This window comes from Rattus norvegicus, chromosome 7, assembly GCF_036323735.1.
Source record: "Rattus norvegicus strain BN/NHsdMcwi chromosome 7, GRCr8, whole genome shotgun sequence".
Classification (NCBI taxonomy): domain Eukaryota; kingdom Metazoa; phylum Chordata; class Mammalia; order Rodentia; family Muridae; genus Rattus; species Rattus norvegicus.
The window spans coordinates 68957903-68981390 of NC_086025.1; the positions used below are offsets into that span (position 1 = coordinate 68957903).

Consider the following 23488-nt stretch of genomic DNA (forward strand, 5'->3'; position numbering starts at 1 on the left):
TAGTGGAAGCTTCTATGTGTTTATTTTTAAAGTTGTATAGTTCTACAATGTAGAAAAGCAAAATACTATTCTGTATTTCAATCAAAGCTCATTTGTATTAGTTTCCACCAAGATCTCTTAGCAGATAAGAGTAGCTCTTGGAGAGCAGCCTCTGGGAGCACATTGCTGTCAGCTGCTCTCACACTACAGAGGGAGTGCCTGCTTTCACTTCTCATGTGTGGCAGCTTCCGTATCAGGTGTCAGCGTTGACCACCATTTCCTGGCCAGTCACCTCTCAAGATATGAGCAAAGAACTTACTATAGGATCCACTTTATATCCCTTCTCCTGCCTTTTCCCTTGCTTCTCACTGAGTCTACTTACGGTAATTGGTAGGCTTGAGCCTCCACCCTGTCTGTCAGGTGAGCTATGTACTGACATGCTTCCACAACGTTTAATGCACAAGTCCTTAGCTCAGTCATCTTTCTCAAGCACCTCCCCATTTCCAGCTGCTCCCTGGTTCCAAGCCTATATGTCTCCTCTTTAAATATCATCAACTGTATATGAACAGAACAAAATTCATTTCTTCTTTTTTTTAAAGATTTATTTATTTATTATATGTAAGTATATTGTAGCTGTCTTCACACACCAGAAGAGGGCATCAGATCTCATATCAGATGGTTGTGAGCCACCATGTGGTTGCTGGGATTGAACTCAGGACCTCTGGAAGAGCAGTCAGTGCTCTTAACTGCTGAGCCATCTCTCCAGCCCCTTTTTTCTTTTTTCTTTTTTTCGGAGCTGGGGACCGAACCCAGGGTCTTGCGCTTGCTAGGCAACGCTCTACCACTGAGCTAAATCCCCAACCCCCTCATTTCTTCTTTAAAGACTCCTTACACTGTCTTACTAAACTGTTGACTTCATCTGTAATGAAGGAAAACATATTTCTGGTTAATGACATCCAAATTGGTGAACTTTTGGTCTATTTATATGTCATCCTTTAGATTATCATCTGTGGAAGACAGATCATCTGTAGTTATTTGTCTCAGAGCATAGAACTGAAAGTGGTTCAGCATTACATCGGTCAAGATGGACAAGCTGTAGTTCGAGAACACTTTGACTGCCTCACAGCCAAACAGAAGCTGCCTTCGTACATATTAGAAAACAGCGAACTGACAGAGCTGTGTGTAAAGGCTAAAGGAGATGAGGACTGGTCAAGAGATGTGTGCCTGGAACCCAAAGCCCCTGAGTATAGCACTGTCATCCAGGTATGAGAGCTCCTGACCGCAGAATGGAGTGACATTGAAAACGGAAATGTTCTCACTGTTCTTTACTTTTTGTAGTCCATACTTTGTAATCAAATTAAAATTGGTATGTGCAGAGAGTGGAATCTAAAACAGCAAAGACAGACTGGAATGCCTCGGCAGTGTCTGCAGAGGTGGACTGGGCTCCTGACCTCCCCACTGGAGGACCTTGGTGATGATGCGATGCTTTCATCGCTATCTGAAGCTTCACCACCTTTATTTTCATCCATTTAAGAACCGGATCTCTTCATTCCCCACTGTCCACGTGCACACTTCTTCACCTTTGCAGGAGGAGCCCTTTTCATTAGAAAGTCTGGTTTTGCTTCCTTGGTTTTCCTAGAGGCTTTTCCCATAACTGTAAACTTCTTTCATCGTCTAAGCTGATACTCGGTCTGTTTTGCTTAATTATCAGGCTGTTTAGGATCTTACAGGACCTTTCCTATCTCATGTGCAGGTGCCTACTTCAAACAGCTCCATTATTTATGTTTGGTGCACAGTTTTGACTTTGGAACCCAACTCTCAAGTTCAACAGCGAATGGTGAGTGCTTTCCCAATCCTGAAACATGGTGTACGACACTGACCTTTCCCCTTCTCAAATAAATAAGGTCAGAGTGACCCGGGGAGGAGATTTATTACACGTGTGTTTGTGCATCAAACAGCTGGAATACTGCAGCAAAGCAAATATGGAAGTCATTCTGTCCTTTTGTTTTTATAGATCGTGTTCAGCCCTCTCTTTATCGTGAGAAGTCATCTTCCAGACCCCATTATTACACACTTGGAGAAAAGAAGTCTGGGTTTGAGAGAGACACAGATTATTCCGGGAAGAGGGCAGGAAAATCCACTGCACAGTGTTGAACCTGACCTTGTACATCACCTGACATTTCAAGCACGGTATGAGCAAAGTGGATTTTCAGAAGAAGTAAAAAGTAGCCTCAAGCTATTCTGGGTACATGGGTGCAGCCTTACTTACGTTCTGATCTGAGAAAAATGTTACATATAAAACCCCTCTGCCTCACCTTCTGTTCTTACCCATGGATTTACATGGAATCCAGCCCTTTTCATTAAACTTATAAACAACCAAGTGGAATCATAAAAATGTAATTTAATGTAGATTTTATTGACACCTTCCTGCAGAGAAGAGATGATTAGAGATGTCACCCAAGCATGAGTAGGTGGGAGGAAGAGCCAGGGCACAGATCATCTAAAAGCTATGTCATAAATCTCCAATCACAAAACAGAAAGCGGAGAGGAAGGGAAGGGGGGAGAGCACCCCACAGAACAGGATCAATCTAACTACATTTCTAGTTCGATTTTTTTTATAAAATATAGAACACTTACAAAATCTGTTAATGTTTTCTCTTTTCCTAGAGAAGAATATGATCCTTCAGATTGTGCTGTCCCCATATCAACAGCCCTCATTAAGCAAATAACCACCAAGATACAACCTGGAAGCACAGTTAACGAGATGCTTGATGAGTTCTATGGGTCAGAAAAGTCCCACGAGCCCACTTGGCCTTACAGTCAGAAAGATTCTGACAGGTGACATTCTTCATGAATTTTCTACATGTACTTCTAAACATTAAGAAAAACGCCATCCACAGGGCACGCGCTTGCTATTGAGACTTTTTGTTGCTGACAAGATGCTGAGCGCCACACCTGGCAGGAGGAAAGACTTGTTCTCAGAGTTTCTGAGCCTTCAGTCCACTGGGGGGAGGGGGAGGGGGAGGGCCAGCATGCTTCACAGAGCACAGCAGCTCCTTTCAGGACAGCCAGTGTGCAGAAGGAAAATGCTTCCCTCTTAGCTTTCCCTGTTCTGATGCTCACATTCAGAATAAATTCACTCTTGAAACATCTTCATCAGTGTACCCAGAAGTGTGTTTTGCTGGGAGTCCCATATGTGGTCATCAGTCTGGCCAAGCGCATACTTTGATTAACCATTATGCTAGATAGAGTAAACGCCATGGAGCAGGGCCTTTGGGTGCATCTGAGGTCATCGAGGTTGGTTTAGCTTTACGGGTATTTTTACTGATAGAGTAAAGCATCATTGCATGGAAAGCTTCTTTCTCCTGCTTGCAAATGCAACACTGGGTGAGTCTGGTGTGCAGTGGTATCCTGCACAGTGGCATCCCGGGGGAACATTGTGTGTCTGAATGCTGAAACATACCTCATAAATCCTGAGCTCAGCATATTTCTGTGAGTCACCCGGTTATGTTCTCTGGAACAGGAATGAGCAGCTGAGTCAGTGGGATAGCCCAATGCGCGTCAGACTGTCAATGTGGAAACCGTATGTTAGGACACTGCTGATAGAACTGCTACCTTGGGCCCTGCTCATCAATCAATCCAAGTGGGACCTCTGGCTGTTTGAAGGAGAAAAGATTGTTCTACAGGTTCCTGCTGGCAAAATTATTATTCCTCCTAATTTTCAGGTAACATAACTTAAAACTAGCGTATTTTTTCTCTGAGTGACTAGATTGTATTCTGAGGTCACACTTACATCTGAGCAGGATGGATTCCTTATGGAAAACTGACCTGGTAGGTGCATACATAAAGGGTATGGAATGTTCTTTGATATTTAAATATTTTTCAGATGTGTTTTCTCCTCATCAGCAGTTGTACTCCTGGCTAAATCATCATTACATTTGATGACACGTACTACTTACATTCCCGTCGTGTACAGATATCTGACAGGCAGAGCAGCTGTATTAAACACTCATCCACCCTCCAGCCTTTGCCTCTGTAGCTGTACTTGGATGTGCATAATTGTTAATTACAACACCCGAGAATCATTAGTGACGTGGGTGGAAGACTCTAAGTACAAACTAAAAGTTTACAGAAAGACTTCATGGTCTGCCACCAGAGACTTTATAAGGCTAACCCATTTCAAGAAGCAATATAAATTTATAAGAAAATCTTCAAAACATATTTCCTAGTAGAGAACATTTCAGAGGTCCCAGTTTATAAGCATCTTTATTCAATTGCATTTTTCCTATTCTTGAAGTGATCTGATGCAGTTGCCTTGTGGAATTGGCATGCTGACCTGCTTAGGCTCTATATTGCATACCATTCTGATGCAGATTAAGATGAGACCTTTCAGTTTGTAAGTCTTTGGACTTAAGTCCTGGGGTAGTCACAGCTTGAGTTTGATTTTTTTTTTCCCTCTTCCTTGAACTTGAATATCACTGTGAATCAAAAGGATTTTGGAAACCAAAATAAAATACTTGGTGTCATTACCAAAATAAAACTACAGGGGACTATTTGGTTGTCTTAATAGATCTACAGTATATTTTTTTAATCGTAGAGATATGGAAGGGTTGAAAAAAATACAATTGAGGCATTGTTTTTCCAGGAAGCTTTTCAAATTGGAATTTACTGGGCAAATACAAACACTGTGCACAAGTCACTGGCAATTAAACTGGTCCATAATCTGACGTCTCCAAAGTGGAAAGATGGCGGTAATGGTGAGGTAGTGACCCTGGATGAAGAAGCATTTGTTGATGCTGAAATCAGACTTGGTGCTTTCCCAGGACATCAGAAGGTAAGGTCCATGTGGACGTGGTTCAGGGGAGATCGTGTGCTGTGCTCTTAGAGTGTTTCAAGTATGTCTCCCTCCCCTTTCAAGTTCCTTTCTGGTGTTACTTATTCTAAATACTTTAACAATGAGATACTTGTTTTCTTAACTTGCTAGACTTGTATTTGACAGGGGAATTTTTTTCCCTTTACTACTGGTAAAACGTGGGCTACATAATTTATCCAGGAATGGTTCCATTTCAGAGCTGTCACCAGTCACTTGATTTATAGTAGGGGGAGTGGACTTATTCCCAAGACTCACAAACTGTCTTTGGCCTTCTCCTTCAGAACAGGAAGTAGGGTATCTAACACTGAGCATTGAGGTCAAAGACAACAGGAATTGTTATCTTGGTGGAAAGGGTATCCTGATCAAGGTGATAGGACTAATCTGATTCTCTTATGGAATCAATGTTACAAGAAATAATCATATTCTTCAATGCACGATTGAGAGGTTTAGAAAATGTGTTTTGATCATATTCATCCCCTTCTGTGCACAACCAATTTTGTGTCCTTTAAAAAAAAAAAACATGATCAATTTTTGCTGTCAAAATAGTATTTGATATGTGGTCTTCCACTGGCTCCAGGATAACTTATAGTGAGGGGTGCGGGTTCCACTCTTCCCAAACACTGTCTCTCTCCCAGCAGCTAAAACTTGTCACTAGTTCTACCAGTAGGGATAGGATTCCACATCCAACTTCCCTCTCCATACGGGCCTTTGGTCTGCCTAGTAGTGCATAGATGTTTGGTGTGCTGCTGTGGGTTCATGTGTCAGTGCAGCTGCCGTGCAGTGTCTGTCTGTTTCATCTACTGCCCCTGGCAACTTATACTCGAACTACCCCCTCTGAGCCTTGGGAAGTGATACCATACATACCCCTGCAGGGCTAAGCATTATGCAGTCTTTCTGGACCTTGATCAGTCCTGGGCCTCTGTGTTAACCAGCATCCACTGCAAATAGAAGCTTCTCAAATACGGGTTGAAAGAAACGTTAATCCAAAGAGGGGAGGGAATACTGGAAGAATTAGAAGTAGCAGAGGTGGGCCTGCCCCTTGCTTTTAGAGTTGTGGGTACCAAGAAGCAAATGGCATGTGCTTCTCAGCATAAACCTAAAACCAATACAAGCCAATTAGCTGAGTAATACAGAACTGTATATCACAGACTCACATCAGTCTATGTTACTTTATCATCATTCTGTCAGCCACCCTCAGTGGGAGAACAGAGGGAATAACTTACCAGCGCAGCAGCATTCAAAATGGCCTTTCTCTTTGGGGAGAAGTTAGGTTTTTGTTGAGGACCTTTAAAAGAGTCTATTGAAAAAAGTTAGGAATGCTTATGTCACTTTTTAAAAAATTAAATTTTCTTGAAACGAGAAGTTCACCTTTGCCAATATTCAGGACTGGTATTACTTTGCTCAAAGCTGACTGAGCAACACGTGTTGCTGCTGCTGACCAAAGTACTGGAGGTTTATACACGGGCAGGAGCCATCCAAACACCCAGGACACCTAGCGTCTCAAAAGTGGTCACAGCAGGCATTCAATAAATGTTTGTGTGTGAACAGAAGAAAGGGAAATGAAGAGGGAGGGAGGAGAGGAGAGGAAGAACAGAAAAGATGGAAAGAGGGAAGGAAGGAAGGGAAGGGCAAACTATAGAAAAATTCTTAAACATTTTAGGCTCAGGCCTCCTTTATACTCTTAAAAATATTGGGTTTCATCAATTTTTATCATATCAGAAAAGAAACTATTACTTTTTAAAAATATATAAGGGCTTCAATATATTCCACTAGCCAAAAGAACATGGCATCGTATATTCTATTGCCTCTAGGAAATACCAGTGTATACCTATGAAGAAGTTAAAATACAAATATAAATAGTACGTTATTATTAATATATGGTTGACCTTGGGACTCCAGATGCAGACACCACACATATTTCCCACCGTCCCTGGAGAATGCTGTCCTGAGGGCTGCCTCTAACTGTGAGCCAGTAATGCTCTAAGACAATGACATGCTATTCATCACAATAAGAACAGAGCCACATCCCCTGACTACATGGGCTCCACCTTTTCCTGTGTCTTGGCCAAGCTGCTTTCCTCGACTGTGCGATGGAAAGAATATTTATTGACTACCTTTTGTAGGTCGTGTGAGGACTGGGAAGTTTAATATGTATAAAATACTTCAAACACATTGGAAACACAATATAAAGTTATGTGAGGGTCAATATTTTTTTCTTTCTTGCTACTTTTGTATGAAACTTCTCCAAACTCTCCTTGATGCGAGCTAGGTATTTTGAGGGTTGCTGCTAGAATTAACCTGAGGTAGAGGAATGCTAGGTAGAATCCTGTTGAATAAGACCTGTGGTGTTTGTTTACATATAAATGATTTGTAAATACTATTTGAGATAACTGTGAAATAATCTGAAGCAAGTCATTGTTCCATCACTACATGGTGGCAGCGTCAGTAATCCCTTTGCTAAAGGGCCCTGTTGCAAATATTGGCCTCTTAATTGACCAACACATTTCTGAAAACCAGAAAGAAGTACTTTTAAAAATATCCCTCCAAAAATGCAGAACAGGTACTGTCCCAGGCAAATCCCTAAAGACAACCCTCTAAGAGTGGTTGAGGCCAGGAGCTGGAGAGATAGCTGTTCTTCCAACAGACCTGGGTTTAACTCCCAGCACCCACATGGCAGCTCACAACTGTCTGCAACTCCAGTTCCAGGGGACCTGACACCCTTAGACACGTATGCAGTCAAAACACCAATGCACATAAATAAAATGAATACATTCAAGAAAATAGTTGATGCTAGGTACAATGCCACACACCTGTAATCCCAGCACTTGAGAGATATAAAAGCACAGGGGTCCAGAAATTGGGGCCAGCTTGGGCAATAGTAAAATTCTGTCACAAAACAGAAAAAAAAAAAATAGTCAAGAATTCTTCATGTGTATCTTTGTGGTGTAAAAACTGTAGTCTTTCCAACTTGTCCCGCAGCTCTGTCAGTTCTGCATCTCCTCCATGGTGCAGCATGGCATACAAGTTATCCAGATTGAAGATAAGACTACAGTAATCAATAACACTCCGTATGAGATATTTTATAAGCCACACTTGTCTGTCTCCAACCCCTATTCTGGAAAGGAGGTGAGTAATCCATAGCTGTTTCTCTCAGTTCACTGTAAACACACCCAACCTTTCTTAGCCTGGGGCAAAGAAAATGCTAATACTAAATATAGAAATCTTATTTTGCTGAATTTAAAAACCATAGATGCAAGTTAAAGTAAGTGAGGTGCTGGCTGCCACAGCCCTGGAAAGTGCTAAACCAGCCCTCTCCAACAGTGTTTCTCAGCGACCACAGTGGCTCCTGAGTCTTGGTAGTAAGTGTGGGGCTGGTGCCTGAACTGAGCCATGGCTGTGAGTCACGGCAGTACTCACAGGACACATCACATCATGGCAACGTGTGCAGAAAACAAATCCAGGGATAGTCAGGACCTTTAGCATGGTTCTTTGTACAGTTAACATGAACATTCATATTTTAAGAAGGTAAAGAGAAGTGTTTTTCAAAACAATGTGCTACAGCTCTTTCTTGCTGTCAGAACTATCGTGTAGAGGAACATCACTGTTCACTGTGGTCTGTGGGCAGTGTTGCTGTCTCAGCTCCTAAAGGTTATTTTCAGTGCTCTAATGGGTGAATGCCTTCCTTTTAACTTCGAGAGCACTGTGTAGTTACAAACTGAACAGTGGCATTCCATCAGGCTTCACTGATTGGCACATCTCCCTAGGAAGCAGTGGAGGCCCGAGTGTCCCATTTTCAATTCTCACCCTGCCTCAGCCAGCTAGGATTTCTTTCTAGATATTACAGTCCCTAGACATTCTGGGAGGCTGTGGAACAGTAGTGGATGTTTTTTCTTTCTTCTTTACATTTAAAAATCAGAGGCTTGAGCTGCAGAGATGGCTCAGTGGTGAACATGCCTGCTACTAAGCCCAACAGCCTGAGTTTGTTCTGGACAACCCATGCAGCAGAGTAGAGCCAGCTCCAGCCAGCTCTCTGACTTCCATGCGTGCATGTGTGTGCATAGAAACACAATAAATAAATAAGTGTAATGCATTTTTCAATGGAGAGGCTCTAACATCAGAAACCATAAAAGTCCATTTGAAGGCTGGGATCAGAGTATTTTCCTCCTGCAAGCGAGCCTTACTGTTCATCTTCTGAGCTGCCAGTTCCTTATCCTGAACCTCATTCAGATGTTTCTCCAGATTCCCCCTATCCAACACAACTTCCCCTCAGGTACATGACATCCCTCTCCCCAGGCTATCAGGGACAATGAGAACTTGGCACTGTCTTTTAAGTCAGCCTGATACTGTCATGTTTTCTTAATGCCTGAGAGACCACCCCTTGCTTGCACAGCTGTTCCTGTCACATTAGGGCCTTTGGGTGGAGGCAAGATCACTGGCATGCCCTTGTCCCCATTTTGGCCACTTTGTGAGGCACGTGGTTATGGTTTCTTAGAAGAGCTGCTTCTCTGTGCTGCTGAAGTGAACATGCTCCTCTGTGTTGTCTTTCCAGCATCTTCATGTTCCGGACAGTGCTACTTTTAGCATTTGCCCAGGGGGAGAGCATCCTGATGTGAAATCCAGCTCACTGCCTTGCTGGGACATCATGCCTGATGTGGGGCCATCAGTGCTAGACACAACCATTCTTCAAAAACAGATATTGCTGGGCTTTTCTCCTGTACCAGGTGCCGACAGCTCTCAGTGCTGGAGCCTGCCAGCCATCATTAGACGAGAGTTTCCCAGACAAAGTGTAGCAGTGCCCTTTGGAACCTTGAGGGAAGATGGATTCTGCACCAGGTATTTTACCCAAGTGTGAGCACTCTTTGCTTGTCATTGTTGCTGCTCATCAGGAGGCCAGCAGAGACAGAATGCAGGGCTCTCGTGTCTGATTCTAGGTGCTCTTTCATCTCTAATGAAAGAACTTTGAGACATTGGATACAGTTGAACAGAGGTCATGATCACAAACAGGTTGTTGCTTAGATGGTTTTCCCCATTGCACCGTCTGCTGCAGGGGGCTGGGATGGTGCTGTGCAATCATCAAGCAGCAGGGATGTGTGGTGATGAAAGCAGGAAACACATCCTCTGGCTGCACAGTGACGAGAAGCGAAGGCAAGGAATCCAAGAGAGTCAAGCTGGAAAGTTTTGCTTTTCCAAAATTTTACTTTTACTTCAAAGTGGAATTTTTCACATAAGACTTTTAGAGAGATAATAATGTAGATAAACACAAGCCAAGGAATATTCTGTGCTGTGGTTGTTCTGCACGAAAGCTGTTCCAAATGCAGATCACAAATTATGCAAACGATAACCACAAGATTGGGCCAGAGCTGTGCAATTGTTCATACTGACTTCTGTCACATGGTTGTTTGGCATTAGTGTCTTTTCTACAGCGTCACATGAGATAGGGGGTTCAGGGATGGGAAACTGGGAAAGGGGACAACATTTGAAATGTAAATAAAAAATCCAATAAAAAATTGCTTACTTACAATTTATACAGCCATGAAAGAAATCACGCTGTGACCCTGTGAGAGAGGACCCTCCTCTCAGGTTCCTGAGTTATAGATGGTGAGATTGAAGGCATCCCAGGTGTTTTGGTGTATGAAGAGATTTTTTTTAATAATCATTTTAAAGATTACAACTTACCTAACAGATCTCCATAAATGTCAAATCCCATTCCCTCCACACATCCTTTTTTTTATGTTGCAGAAATCCTGATTGAACAAGCATTTTCACCCCTAGCCTTAGGAGGATAGCTGCTTTTACATTTGGTTTTAGATAATGTTAAACGTGTTGAGTGCTCTTGAATGATATGTGAATTATTTTTAAATGGAAAGTCAAATTTTTTAATATAAGATATAGAATTATATTTAAATATTCTAAGACTCACAGTATAAATTAATCTTATATGTAAATATTAAAGTAAGCAATGTAAAAGTATGATCCTATAGTCTTGGCTCTAGCTTTATGTCTGTTGAAAGGAAATTGTGTGAGGCTGGCTTGCCTAGCCCCCCAAATGAAACTACCAAACAGCTTTCTAGTCCATGTAAGGACAGGACTCTGAAGAGATGTACTCTTGTTTGCCCGTCTCCTCCTTTCCACTCAAGCCAGCAGTGCACACTTGGTGACATTGTGGCTGCTTTTTCACCAAATGCTAGTGGACAGTTACCATTATCATGCCAGACAAGGACAGCTTTAGGGGAGCAGGGGGATTTGTTGTGTACTGATGACCCCTTTCCTCATCATCAACTAAGAACTGCAGCTGCCTGCTTTCTTTAATCTTGATAATTAGCACAGTACATGAGAGAGAACTTTTATTTCTGTTTAAACATAAATATCACCTGATAACCTAGAGGACAGTGGGAGATTTGTTTTCATAGTAGCAGCTTATTTGTACCTGTGCAGCCACCCAAAACAAGGAATCCCAGCTTTGCTTGAGGGCCAAAATGTAGGTCCTGTAACATGGTCATTGTGTGAAAATCCATAGCACACATGATCAGTTGCATACATTTAGAATAAAGAATAGAGGAAACACACAAATTCTCTAAAAGGTTTCTAAAGGAGAAAGAAAAATTAAAAATGGTCCAGATTTTCCTTTATCGAAATTTACCAAAGTCTTTGGGGAGGAAGAAAGTATCGTACTTGAAGGATTTAAGGCACATAAGCACTGAGGACAAGGGCCACAAGCAAGGTTAGCATAAAGCCGCAGTTCAATGATAGTGTCATAGAAGGTTTAATTTAAAAATCCGTTTTTTGCATTTTTTTACTGTAAATGAATATTACTACTATGAAATCAGTAAACCTATATACATATATATCAACTTTAAATGAGGGACAGGCCTCTCTGAGTTACAAAAGCAATGGCCCAGAGTTTAGAATACTGTACATTCAAATACACATGGACTGAAGAGAAGCCTGGCTCTGAAAGCACACTGTCACTGGTCTGTTCCAGGGCAATAGCACTGACGTATCAAGAGCACTTTGGAGTCACCTACCTAACCCTCTCTGAAGACCCAAGTCCGCGAGTAGTTTTCCACAACAGATGCCCAGTAACGATTCTTGTAAAGGAGAACATCAGAGGTATGTTTCACAAACCCTAAATAAAACAGCAGAAGAGTGGTTTCTTTGAGAAATGTTGATGTAATAGATACCTGTGGGCCTATGAAGAATACTTACTAAAGTATCTTTCATCCTTCTGACATCCCTAAGACTAAGTCTGCATGTGCCTCCACATCCCCATTTTTAACTTTTCAGATAGTCCAAAGTTTGAGGTTTATTGCAAAAAAATCCCTCCGGAGAGTTCAATTCATCATGAGCTGTATCACCAGATTATCAGTTACCCAGACTGCAAGACCAAGGACTTACTTCCCAGCCTCTTTCTGAGAGTAGACACAATGGAAGAAATGCCAGCCGAATGGAGTGACCCTGTGGACATCAACAGTCAGGGGACACAGGTCAGTGATGCTTACCCCAGACTCAGCTGCCTCCCTTGCCTTCCCTCCCCCCTCCCTCCCTGCTTCCTGTGTATTGTTTGTTTATGTGTGTGAGTATGTATGCACCATGGTACACATATGAAAGCCAGAGAACAACCTGTGAGAATCAGTTCTCTCCTTCCTCCATATGGGTCATGAATACTGAGCTCAGATTTCTAAACGCTGAACTTTTGGACTGACGTTGGCTCAGCAGGTAAAAGTGCCCGACAGCCCTAGTGTAATCACTAGGACACATGGAAAGAAGAGAGAACCACCTCCCATACATCCTGTGGCCTCCACACATACGCCCTAGCATATGCAGACACACAGAGAAAAGAGAGGGAGGAGGGGAGGGAGGGAGGGAGGGAGGGAGGGATCTCAAACATGAAGAATAAATGCTGAAGCAGGTTCTGCATGAGGACACTTCACACCAAATATGTGACGACGACCCAGGAAATGTCAATAATAAAATGAATTTATAGGCTCCTTTAAATATACAGTTCAGCTGTCCACGTTTTAGGATGGTTAGAGTATTAACTCTTAATCAATTCTTTCTTTTGAAAGCATGCCAATTTTCACATATGTATGTTTATGCTAGTAATCTACAAAAACTCCATAAATGTCTCTAGACTTCAGCATTACATGTTTTGCCCCGCCTAAGTGTTCCTGGTGTTATTTGTATTGAAGAAGACACTTGAACCTAGTAATTCTTTTGTGTTGTGCTTAAACTGAGCTGTATTTATAGTGTTGTACAGTCACCACACCAGCTTCTGTTTAATGACAAATGCCTGAGAGAATGAGCTTAAAGGAAAACAGTTATTTTGGCTCATGATTTCAGAGCTTTTCACTTTGGCTAGCTTAGCTCTAAAGCTCTTAGGCCAGTGACAGGCAAGATCAGGGTATAAAAATAAGGAAAGGAAAGCTTCTCACCAGGAAGTGCACCAAGCAGTGGGAGAGAAGAGACCAAAACAAAATTCATCCCCCTGTGGCTCACCTCCAGTGACCTTCATTCCACTAGGACCCACTCACTTCCTAGTAGCCTGTATATTCAGCTAGGAACTAGGTGTTAGCATTGTTTAAGCTCCACCCCACAGTTACCTGGCTACAGCTAGGCATGCCTGACACTATAAAAGGGGCAGCTTGCCCCTCCTCACTCTCTTGTTCCTTCTTGCTCCTCTCTTGCTTTCTTGCTATTCCCCTCTTCCCCTTTTGTCCCCTCTCTCCCCATTCCCCTCCCCGCTTCTCTCTACGTGCTCATGGCTGGGCTCTACTCAACCCCCTCCCCGCTTTGCCCCTATTACCCTCTTAGCCCCCCTCCTCATGCCCTGAATAAACTCTATTCTATACTATTCTGTCCGATGACTGGTCCCTCAGGAGAAGGGATGTCTAGCATGGGCCTGCTGAGGCACCTCCTTTCCCACACCTCACCACACCTCCATAGATCATAGCACCCTCCCTTGCCTTTTTATAAACACAACATTGGTGCTGAAACTCGGGACATATCCTTTCTTTATCTTCTTTATAGACGCATCTCTAGGAACAGCTAGTGATTGGCTCCATTGATGAAGTTGGCACCTCACAATCCACTTAGCTCAATAGCATCACCAGTGGAGGCCGAGCCTTTGGGGCCCTTCTGTATTAATCCACAGCAGTGACTACCTAATTTCAGAGCTTTTCATCACCACACAGAAATTCATCTCTCTCTCCCCGGCCTCAGTAGCCTCTATTGTGCTTTCTGTCTCTCTGAAATCTGTCTACTCTAAGACTCTCAGATAAGGAGAATAATGAGGTATTTGTTCTTAGTGCCTGGTTTATCTCACTGAGGATGTTGTCTCAAAGGTTTCTTATGTTATAGCTTGTATCAGAGCTTCGTTGCTTTTTATAGTTGAATAAAGCTATGCTTACACTTGTTCTTCACAAAAGGCTGACAAAATATGACCTAATATCTATAAACGTTACAGTATAAAGCATTATGGTAATAGTAGCTATCATGTAACAGTCACTGTCTGCCTGACACTGCCCTGAATGTCCTCACTCTTTAAGCTTTAAAACAGCCAGCTAATTGCAGCTTGTTCTAGAAGTGTCAGCCCTCCAGCAGTAAGTGGCATGACCTAAATCCCATGCATTGTATGGGACCTAAGAGTGCATCCAGCCCTGCCGCCTGTGCTACTCCTCACTCGACACCCTTGACTGTTCCTTCCTAGTCCTCAGGGCACGCCTTCTCTCGGGAGTTATGGGAGCCCCTTGACACTGTCTTTGGGCCCTCTCTGTGCTTGTGAAGCATTTGTAGTTTTAATTGCTCCTCTCTTTCTATGCGTTAAATATACAGAATCATATCTGTTCAACGTGAATGAAAATATAAAACAGTTACACAGTGTAAACAGAAACCATTACAATGTTGTCTGCATTACAAAGAAGTTGAGACGTCACCACACGCACGAGTCTATACTAGACTGTGTGTAGATGCTCTTACTAGGATTTTGTCTTTTTTTTTACATTTTTATACATGTCTATCATATACTTTGAATATATGTGAAAGAAAACATATAGTACTTGTCTTCCTGAGTCTAGTTCATTTCATTTAATATGATGATCTCCAGTCTCATCCATTTTTCTGCAAGTGACATAATTTAGTTCTGTAATTATATTTGAATAATGTTCCATGTGGGGATACATACATATAGATAGATATGTATAAACAGATGGATATGTAGATAAATGTTTTCCTCACCTATTAATCTATTGATCCTCATCTAATTTATACTTAAATGATTTTCTATCACATTCCTGATAGTTAAATACACACCCTATCCTCAGTCTATGGCTCAGTGCCTATCAACACACTAAGATCTTAATAAAGACCAGCTGAGTAAGTCAATGAGCAGATGAGTACGTTGAGTAAGGAGCAATAGTTACCAAAAGATTGAGACCATGAGACCCTCAGGTGTGACCTCCAAACACAGAGCACAAAAGAGGAAAGAGCTGTTGTCAGGAAATGGCTCAGAAAGAGGGCCTGCAGAGTGAAAACAAAAGAGAGTCAGGTAATGAGATGTGACAAGCTAGAGTGAGCAGAAGGCCTGAGAACTGAGGCAGGGACAACAGCCCTCTCTTGGGATGAAGTCAGTGTAGAAAGAGAAGAGCAAGTGGGAAGATGTGAATAACACAGTGCCCAGCGAGAGTCAGTCCCAAGGGACAAGCAGAGGAGCTCCACTCACAGACAGAAAGAGGCTAGAGTGGACGCAGGAGTGGGCAGAGCCATGGTGGAAAAGGCTGGAACATTAAGTGACTGTGTTCTTCTAGACCAGAGTTTATGAAGTATATAATCTACCAAGAGAGAGAAAAGTGAGAGAGGTCTGAGAAGGCAGAAGCTGTGAAGCAGACGTAGGGTCAGGATCAGAAGGAAGACCAGTTGAGCAGCCTGGAGAGCCCTTCACTCTGCCCACTTGCTTTGTACTGACTCAGCATCCCAGGGTGAGATTTAAAGTCAGCAGCCCTCATTTGAGCTGAAAACCTGGAGCATCTATGCAGCCTCAGATGTCTGCAGTCTCAGCACTGCACGAAAGAAATCCTGGAGCTCACTGCATCAGCATAGAGATTTTAAAATCTTACGTATGTATGGCTGGGGAATTCTTTACAATAGCCATGCTCCCTGCCTAACTACATTTGGGGAGTCTCCATTCACTTTAAACTTCCTCACCCTTTGTACTGTGGGTACTTCAAAGCTCAGAAGAGTACTTCCCAACACCTTATCACCTGTGGAGGCAGGACTCTGCTGCACCCCATGTTCCCATATCCTTTAGGAGCTGTGTGCCATATGTCCTGCAGACGGTGCATTTCCATGAAGATGTCTTTCAGACCCTCTCACATATACCTTCAATAATACCCAGGCATATAACCATTGGGAAGAGAAATAGCAGACTCCTGGTGGGAAAGCAGCCCTAGGTAGCACTGCCTTGACCTCTAGAGCCTCTCAGGACCTGGGTTTCAATCCTAACCTAAATAAGCAGAGTGAAATCACTCAAAACCTTGTTATGAGCTCAGGCTTTCTGCCAACCCTAGCTGCATCTCCAGGCTCCTTTTTACCTGGGTCAGTGTCATGTTTTATAATTTTGAAATAGGGTATGTGATACAATACATACAAAAAATTATATAACCTCAGGAAGAAGGGTTCTTTGAACCCAGAGAATCTCAGTCAACAGTGAAGGCATATGGAACAAATTTGCATGAATAATTTTGTCATTACTTTGATCCTATCAGCAGAATCGTTTGGAACCCTGTCATGACATACAGGATTTCAGTTTCTGGTAGTCAGAACCTTGTTTTTGGTAGTTAGGCAATGGTATATTTTAAAAAGACTAAGCAAGCTACAGAAAGCACACAGAAGTTACTATGTGACTAGCAACTATTTACAGCCTGCTTCGTCCAGCCAACAAATACTAGATTTATGATGTGTACCAGTCACAAAGCTTGGTGATTCTGAGAAAAGACGTTAACAGCCACGCTGTCAACTCGGCGTGTGAGAGAGACAGTCATTAGTAAGAACAAGCAGTTATGCTGTTGCAAACTCAGACATCCACAAAGGAAGCTCTCTGGGGCTATGAGTTTGCCCCTGGGTGAGGGCTTACCATAGTACTTCCAAGGCTGTAGAGAGTGAGGGAATTTTCTAAGCAGAAAGAACATGTTTGAAGCTTCAAAGCTCAGAGTGGCACATACTCCCTTTAGAGTACTAAAGGCCAATGTGGATGTGGTGTAGAGAAAGAAAAGGAGAAGACAGAATTCTAAGGCATTTAGGACTTAATAAGACCATGTGTGACCTAACAAAAATGGTGGGCTCCAACCTAAGATCATGAGAAGTCATTAGACTGTTTATGCAAAGTAAATTTTTTATCTTTGTTTGTACGTGTGTACACATATGTGCATGCATCTGAGTATGGACACATGTATGTGCAGCACACATGTGGAAGTCACAGTCCTTACCTTCAACTTCATTTGAGATAGGGTCTCTTCAGAGGTTCTCCTATCTCTACCTTCCACCTCGCTCTAGGAACACTGAGATTGTTGGATCTAAACTCAAATCCTCATGTTCAATTTGCAGGCACTTTACCCATGAAGCCATTTTTCACCTCCTATGTGTGTTATTTCTGAGTCATTAAATGTGAAAGAAAAACAATTGAGACAATGTCTCTCGTCAGCTTGGGAGCCCCAAGGATCCTCTTCTCTCCACCTCACAAGTACCAAGATTCTAAGAGCACGACACCACTGCCATGTTCCCAAATAAGGCACAATTCTCAACTCCAGATCTTGAGTAAATAAAGAAGTATAGCTGGGTATAGTGAGTCCAAGGTAGATCACTGATCACCACAGGCTCTCCACTGGTCAGGCCAGTTAGCTTTTTTAATTTATTTGCTGATGAGAGGCTGCAGCCTACAGAGTGTAATCAGCCAGTTGACTCCTGGATCTACTCATAAATTCCCAAGTGTTGTTTTCCCTCCACCAAGGAGAGGTCAGTGACCAGCCTCTGGTCAACTTTCTACTCCCTGTTTGGCCTAGTACAGAGCCCCTTCCATGAGTCTCATCTCAAAGCATCCCTGTGTTGTAGTTGTAGCTTTTCCAGTGAAGATGTTAGGAAGCATTGTTCTCCCTCAGACAAATGGAAGGTGTCTATCTTTATGACCCCTTTGGGGGCAAATGACCTTTTCACAGGGGCTACCTGAGACTATCAGAAAACACAGAGCTCTGTGTAATAGTTCATAACAGTAGCAAAATTAATTATGAAATAGCAACAAAAATAATTTCATGGTTAGAGGTCACCACAATATAAAGAACTGTATTAAAGGGTTGCAACGTTAGGAAGGATAAGAACCACTGGTCTAAGACTTCCCCTCTGTTTCACACTACAGTTTTTTGATGGTAGCCTAAACATCTCTAAGTGTTCCCTTACCCAAGCCAAATATTCTGGTTCCTTGAAGGACTCCTTCAGTAAATGTGATCTCCCAACACATCACCATAGTTAACCCTGACTGAACACAGCAGTGTGCTATGCTCCCTTTTTCAAATCTGGCAACTGGAATTACACAGTTTTGTAAATGTGGTCTAACCAGTGTTTCCATTAGTAAAGCAGTAACTTGATTTAACTTTTTTTTAATTATACTCTGATTTCTTTTCTTTCTTTTTTTAACATTTTTTCTTTTATTGGATATTTTATTTATTTACATTTCAAATGTTATCCCCTTTCAGGGGATAACACGCACTCACTCCCACTTCCCCACCCTGACATTCCCCTATACTGGGACATCAAGGTTCGACAGGACCAAGGGCCTCTTCTCCCACTGATGCTCAACAAGCCCATCCTCTGCTACATATGCATACAGGTGGAGAGATAGGTCCATCCCTGTATACTCTTTGGTTGGCGGTTTACTTCCTGGGAGCTCTGGCTGGTTGGGATTGTTGTTCTTGTGGAGTTGCAACCCCCTTCAGCTACTTCAGTCCTTTCTCTAACTCCTCCATTGGGGACCCCATTCTCAGTTCAATGGTTGGCTGCGAGCATCTGCCTCTGTATTTGTCATGTTCTGGCAGAGCCTCTAAGGAGACAGCTATATCAGGCTTCTATCAGCATGCACTTCTTAGCATCTGAAATATTGTCTGGATTTGGTGTCTGTATATGAGATGGATCCCCAGGTGTGACATCTCTAGATGGCCATTCTTTTGGTCTCTTTTCCATACTTTGTCTCCTTATCTCCTCCTATGAGTATTTTTCCCCCTTCTAAGAATGACTGAAGCATCCACACTTTGGTTGTGCTTCTTCTTGAGCTTCATGTGGTCTGTGAATTTTATCTTGGGTATTCCAAGATTTTGGGCTAATATCCACTTATCAATGAATGCATACCATGGGTATTCTTTGGTGATTGGGGTACCTCACTCAGGATGATATTTTCTAGTTCCATTCATTGGCCTAAGAATTTCATGAAGTCACTGTTTTTAATAGCTGACTAGGATTCCATTGTGTAAATGTACAACGTTTTCTGTATCCATTCCTCTATTAAAAGACATCTGAGATGTTTCCAGCTTCTGGCTATTATAAATAAGACTGCTATAAACATAGTGGAGTATGTGTCTTTGTTGTATGTTGGAGCATCTTTTGGGTGTATGCCCAGGAGTAGACTAGCTGGGTCCTCAGGTAGTACTATGTCCAATTTTCTGAGGAACCTCCAGACTGATTTCCAGAATGGTTGCACCAGTTTGCAATCCCCCCAACAATAGAGGAGTATTTCTCTTTCTCCACATCCTCGCCAGCATCTGCTGTCACCTGAGTATTTGACCTTAGCCATGTGAGGTTGAATCTCAGGGTTGTTCTGATTTGCATTTCCCTGATGACTAAGGATTTTGAACATATTTTTAGGTGCTTCTCGGCCATTTGTTATTAATCAGTTGAGAATTCTTTGCTTAGCTCTGTACCCCATATTTTAATAGGATTATTTGATTCTCTGGAGTCTAACTACTTGAGATCTTTGTATATATTGGATATTAGCCCTCTATCAGATGTAGGATTGGTAAAGATCTTTTCCCAATCTGTTGGTCGCCATTTTGTCCTAATGACAGTGTCCTTTGCCTTACAGAAGCTTTGCAATTTTATGAGGTCCTATTTGTTGATTCTTAACCTTAGAGCATAAGCCATTGGTGTTTTGTTCAGGAAATTTTCCCCTGTGCTCTTCCCCACTTTCTCTTCTGTTAGTTTCAGTATATCAGGTTTTATGTGTAGGTCCTTGATCCACTTGGACTTGAGTTTTGTACAAGATGATAAGAATAGATCAATTTACATTCTTCCACATGCTCACTTCCAATTGAACCAGCACCATTTCTTGAAGATGCTGTCTGTTTTGTTGTTGTTGTTGTTGTTGTTGTTGTTGTTGTTGTTGTTGTTGTTGTTTTTCACTGTATGGTTTTAGCTTCTTGTCAAAGATCAAGTTACCATAGGTGTGTGGGTTCGTTTCTGGGTCTTCACTTCTATTCCATTGATCTATCAGCCTGTCTCTACCATGCAGTTTTTAATCACCATTGCTCTGTAATATACTTGGAAGTTAAGGATGGTGACTGCACCAGATGTTCTTTGTTATTGAGAATAGTTTTCACTACCCTAGGTTTTTTGTTATTCCAAATGAATTTGAAAATTGCTTTTTCTAACTCTGTGAAGAATTGACTTAGAATTTTGATAAGGATTGTATTGAATCTGTAGATTGATTTAGGCAAGATGTCCATTTTTACTATATTAATCCTGCCATTCATTAGCATGGAAGATCTTTCCATTTTTCTGAGATCTTCAATTTCTTTCTTCAGAGACTTGAATATCTTATCATACAGATCTTTCACTTGCTTGATTAGAGTCACACCGAGGTATTTTATATTATTTGCAGCTATTGTGAGTGGTGTAGTTTCCCTAATTTGTTTCTCAGCCTGTTTATCCTTTGAGTAAAGGAAGGCTACTGATTTGTTTGAGTTAATTTTATACCCAGCCACTTTGTTGAAGTTGTCTATCAACTGTAGGAGTTCCCTGGTGTAATTTTTGGGATCACTTAAGTATACTATCATATCATCTGCAAATAGTGATATTTTGATTTCTTCTTTTCCGATTTGTATCCCTATGACCTTTTTTGGTTGTCTAATTAATCTGGCTAGGACCTCGAGAACTATATTGAATAGATAGGGAGAGAGTGGACAGCCTTGTCTGGTCCCTGATTTTAGTGGGATTGCTGCAAGTTTCTCTCCATTTAGTTTAATGTTAGCTACTGGTTTGCTGTATATGCCTTTACTGTGTTAGGTATGGGCCTTGAATTCCTGATCTTTCTAAGACTTTTATCATGAAGGGGTGTTGAATTTTGTCAAATGCTTTCTCAGCATCCAATGAGATGATCATGTGGTTTTTTTTCTTTGAGTTTGTTTACATAGTGGATTATGTTGATGGATTTCCAAATATTGAACTATCCTTGCATTCCTGGGATGGAGCCTACTTGATCATGATGGATGATTGTTTTGATGTGTTCTTGGACTTGGTTTGCAAGAACCTTACTGAGTATTTTGGCATCGATATTCATAAGGGAAATCGGTTTGAAATTCTCTTTCTTTGTTGGGTCTTTGTGTGGTTTAGGTATAAGCATAATTGTGGTTTCATACAATGAATTGGGTAGTGTTCCTTCTGTTTCTATTTTGTGGAATAGTTTGGACAGTATTGGTATGAGGTCTTCTATGAAGGTCTAAAAGAATTCAGTGCTGAACCCATCTGGTCCTGGACTTTTTTTGTTTGGGAGACCTTTAATGACTGCATCTATTTCTTTAGGGGTTATGGGACTGTTTAGATGGTTATCTGATACTGACTTAGCTTTGGTACCTGATATCTGTCTAAAAACTTTTCCATTTCATTCAGATTTTCCAGTTTTGTTGAATATAAGCTTTTGTATTAGGATCTGATGATTTTTTTTAACTTCCTCAGTTTCTGTTGTTATGTCTCCCTCTTCATTTCTGATTTTGTTAATTTGGATACAGTCTCTGTGCCCTCTGTTTATTCTGGCTAAGGGTTTATCTATCTTGTTGATTTTTCTCAAAGAACCAGCTCCTGGTTTCTTTTGATTCTTTGAATGGTTCTTTTTGTTTCTACTTGGTTGATTTCAGCCCTGAGTTTGATTATTTCCTGAAATCTACTCCTCTGGGGGGGGGGGGGCATTTGCTTCTCTTTATTCTAGAGCTTTCAGGTGTACTGTCAAGCTGCTAGTGTATGCTCTGTCCAGTTTCTTTTTGAAAGTATTCAGAGATATGAGTTTTCCTCTGGCACTGCTTTCATTGTGTCCTTGCATAAGCAAGTAAAAAGTATGTTAAGTAAGAAAACCCATGGCTCTCTTACACACTTTCTTTCTAACTAAATGAATTTAACAGATATTTATAGAACATCTCATCCCAGAACAAAAGAATATACCTTCTTCTCAGCACCTCATGGAACTCCCAGTAACATACCAGAAAGTACTTTTATCTACTCCATAGTCTATTGCAACCCAGTGTTTCCAAAAGCACTTAAAGTATGCTAAACATATGTCATATCAATAAAACTATCATGGGGTGCATCCACTAAGGGCCTTCATGAGCCAGGACCCAGTTGACAATCAGTGTATACTGGTGCATGCCACAGGAGTCGCCATGAGTACTACTGCTTGACACAACTGGTATCTACCCTTCATCCAGGGATTTGAATATGGAAGACACTGTCAATCAAAGTGAGTGTCTGAGTTAGCAGCTCTACAGTACTGGAGCTGCTTTCTTGTTTATCTCATATGTCCCAACCCCATGTTGGAGCCAGAACTGACACCAGCAAACTGTCACCCACTTTTATGTGTCCTCCAATGCCCTGGTCTGCAGTTTCCTATATGTTATAAAGCAAGAAGTCAGCAGCAGAGATTTCTCTGAAATGTTTTTCAGAAAGCATATAGATGGTGAAATTATACCCAGAATATATACTGTTCTCTTTTTATCTCCCTATCAAAGCTTTCCTTTCATTAGCTTTCCTTTCATTAGCAATGTCTCTTGCTCCTTTTTCTTTCTGATAGATATAACTCATTTCATAGCCTTAGCCTTAGTCTGTCACCTATTCACTCCGTTATCTCCCTGGCCCTCATGCTCCTCCTAAGCTCCAAATCTTTATTTTTAGCCACCAACCAAATGCCTCAGCCCAAAGGACTTTACAAGCACTTCTACCTCAACCTGCCAGCAACTGAGAGGGTCATATCCCAGGCTGTGTACAGCCAAGGGTAGCTGTGAATTCAGCCCAACATTGAATCACCAACTTACTTAAAATACTAAGAGATTTTTGAAAACTTAACTTCAGTCCATGAATCATAAGCATGAGCTTTGTAAATGACACTATTGTGTTGTCAAAAGGTTTAGTAAGCTTTGCTTCAGTTACTGTCACTATTTCCCCAGTACAAATACTTTATATGATACTGTATATAATAATAATATAATATATAATAATTACATATGTATATATCTGTAATGCTGCTTATTTCAGACACTCTAAGCATACTGCCAGTAGTCTACCACAGTCCCCTCAGTGTAGATGGAGTAAGTGGACTGGGAGTTTAAACAGAAAGAA

General features: G+C 41.6%; 1 protein-coding gene across 12 annotated transcripts in view; it reads left to right on the forward strand.

Annotated features, from left to right (window-relative positions):
* The window catches only part of Vps13b (vacuolar protein sorting 13 homolog B), a 576579-nt gene that overhangs the window by 520907 nt on the left and 32184 nt on the right, over nucleotides 1-23488 (forward strand). For all 12 annotated transcript variants that reach the window (XM_039079215.2, XM_039079218.2, XM_039079219.2 and 9 more), the window contains 10 exons: nucleotides 979-1242; nucleotides 1733-1816; nucleotides 1994-2169; nucleotides 2647-2817; nucleotides 3503-3704; nucleotides 4625-4813; nucleotides 7832-7978; nucleotides 9402-9685; nucleotides 11835-11962; nucleotides 12137-12336. In XM_039079215.2, the coding sequence (XP_038935143.1) occupies nucleotides 979-1242; nucleotides 1733-1816; nucleotides 1994-2169; nucleotides 2647-2817; nucleotides 3503-3704; nucleotides 4625-4813; nucleotides 7832-7978; nucleotides 9402-9685; nucleotides 11835-11962; nucleotides 12137-12336 (1845 nt within the window). The remainder of the gene's footprint in view (nucleotides 1-978; nucleotides 1243-1732; nucleotides 1817-1993; nucleotides 2170-2646; nucleotides 2818-3502; nucleotides 3705-4624; nucleotides 4814-7831; nucleotides 7979-9401; nucleotides 9686-11834; nucleotides 11963-12136; nucleotides 12337-23488) is intronic.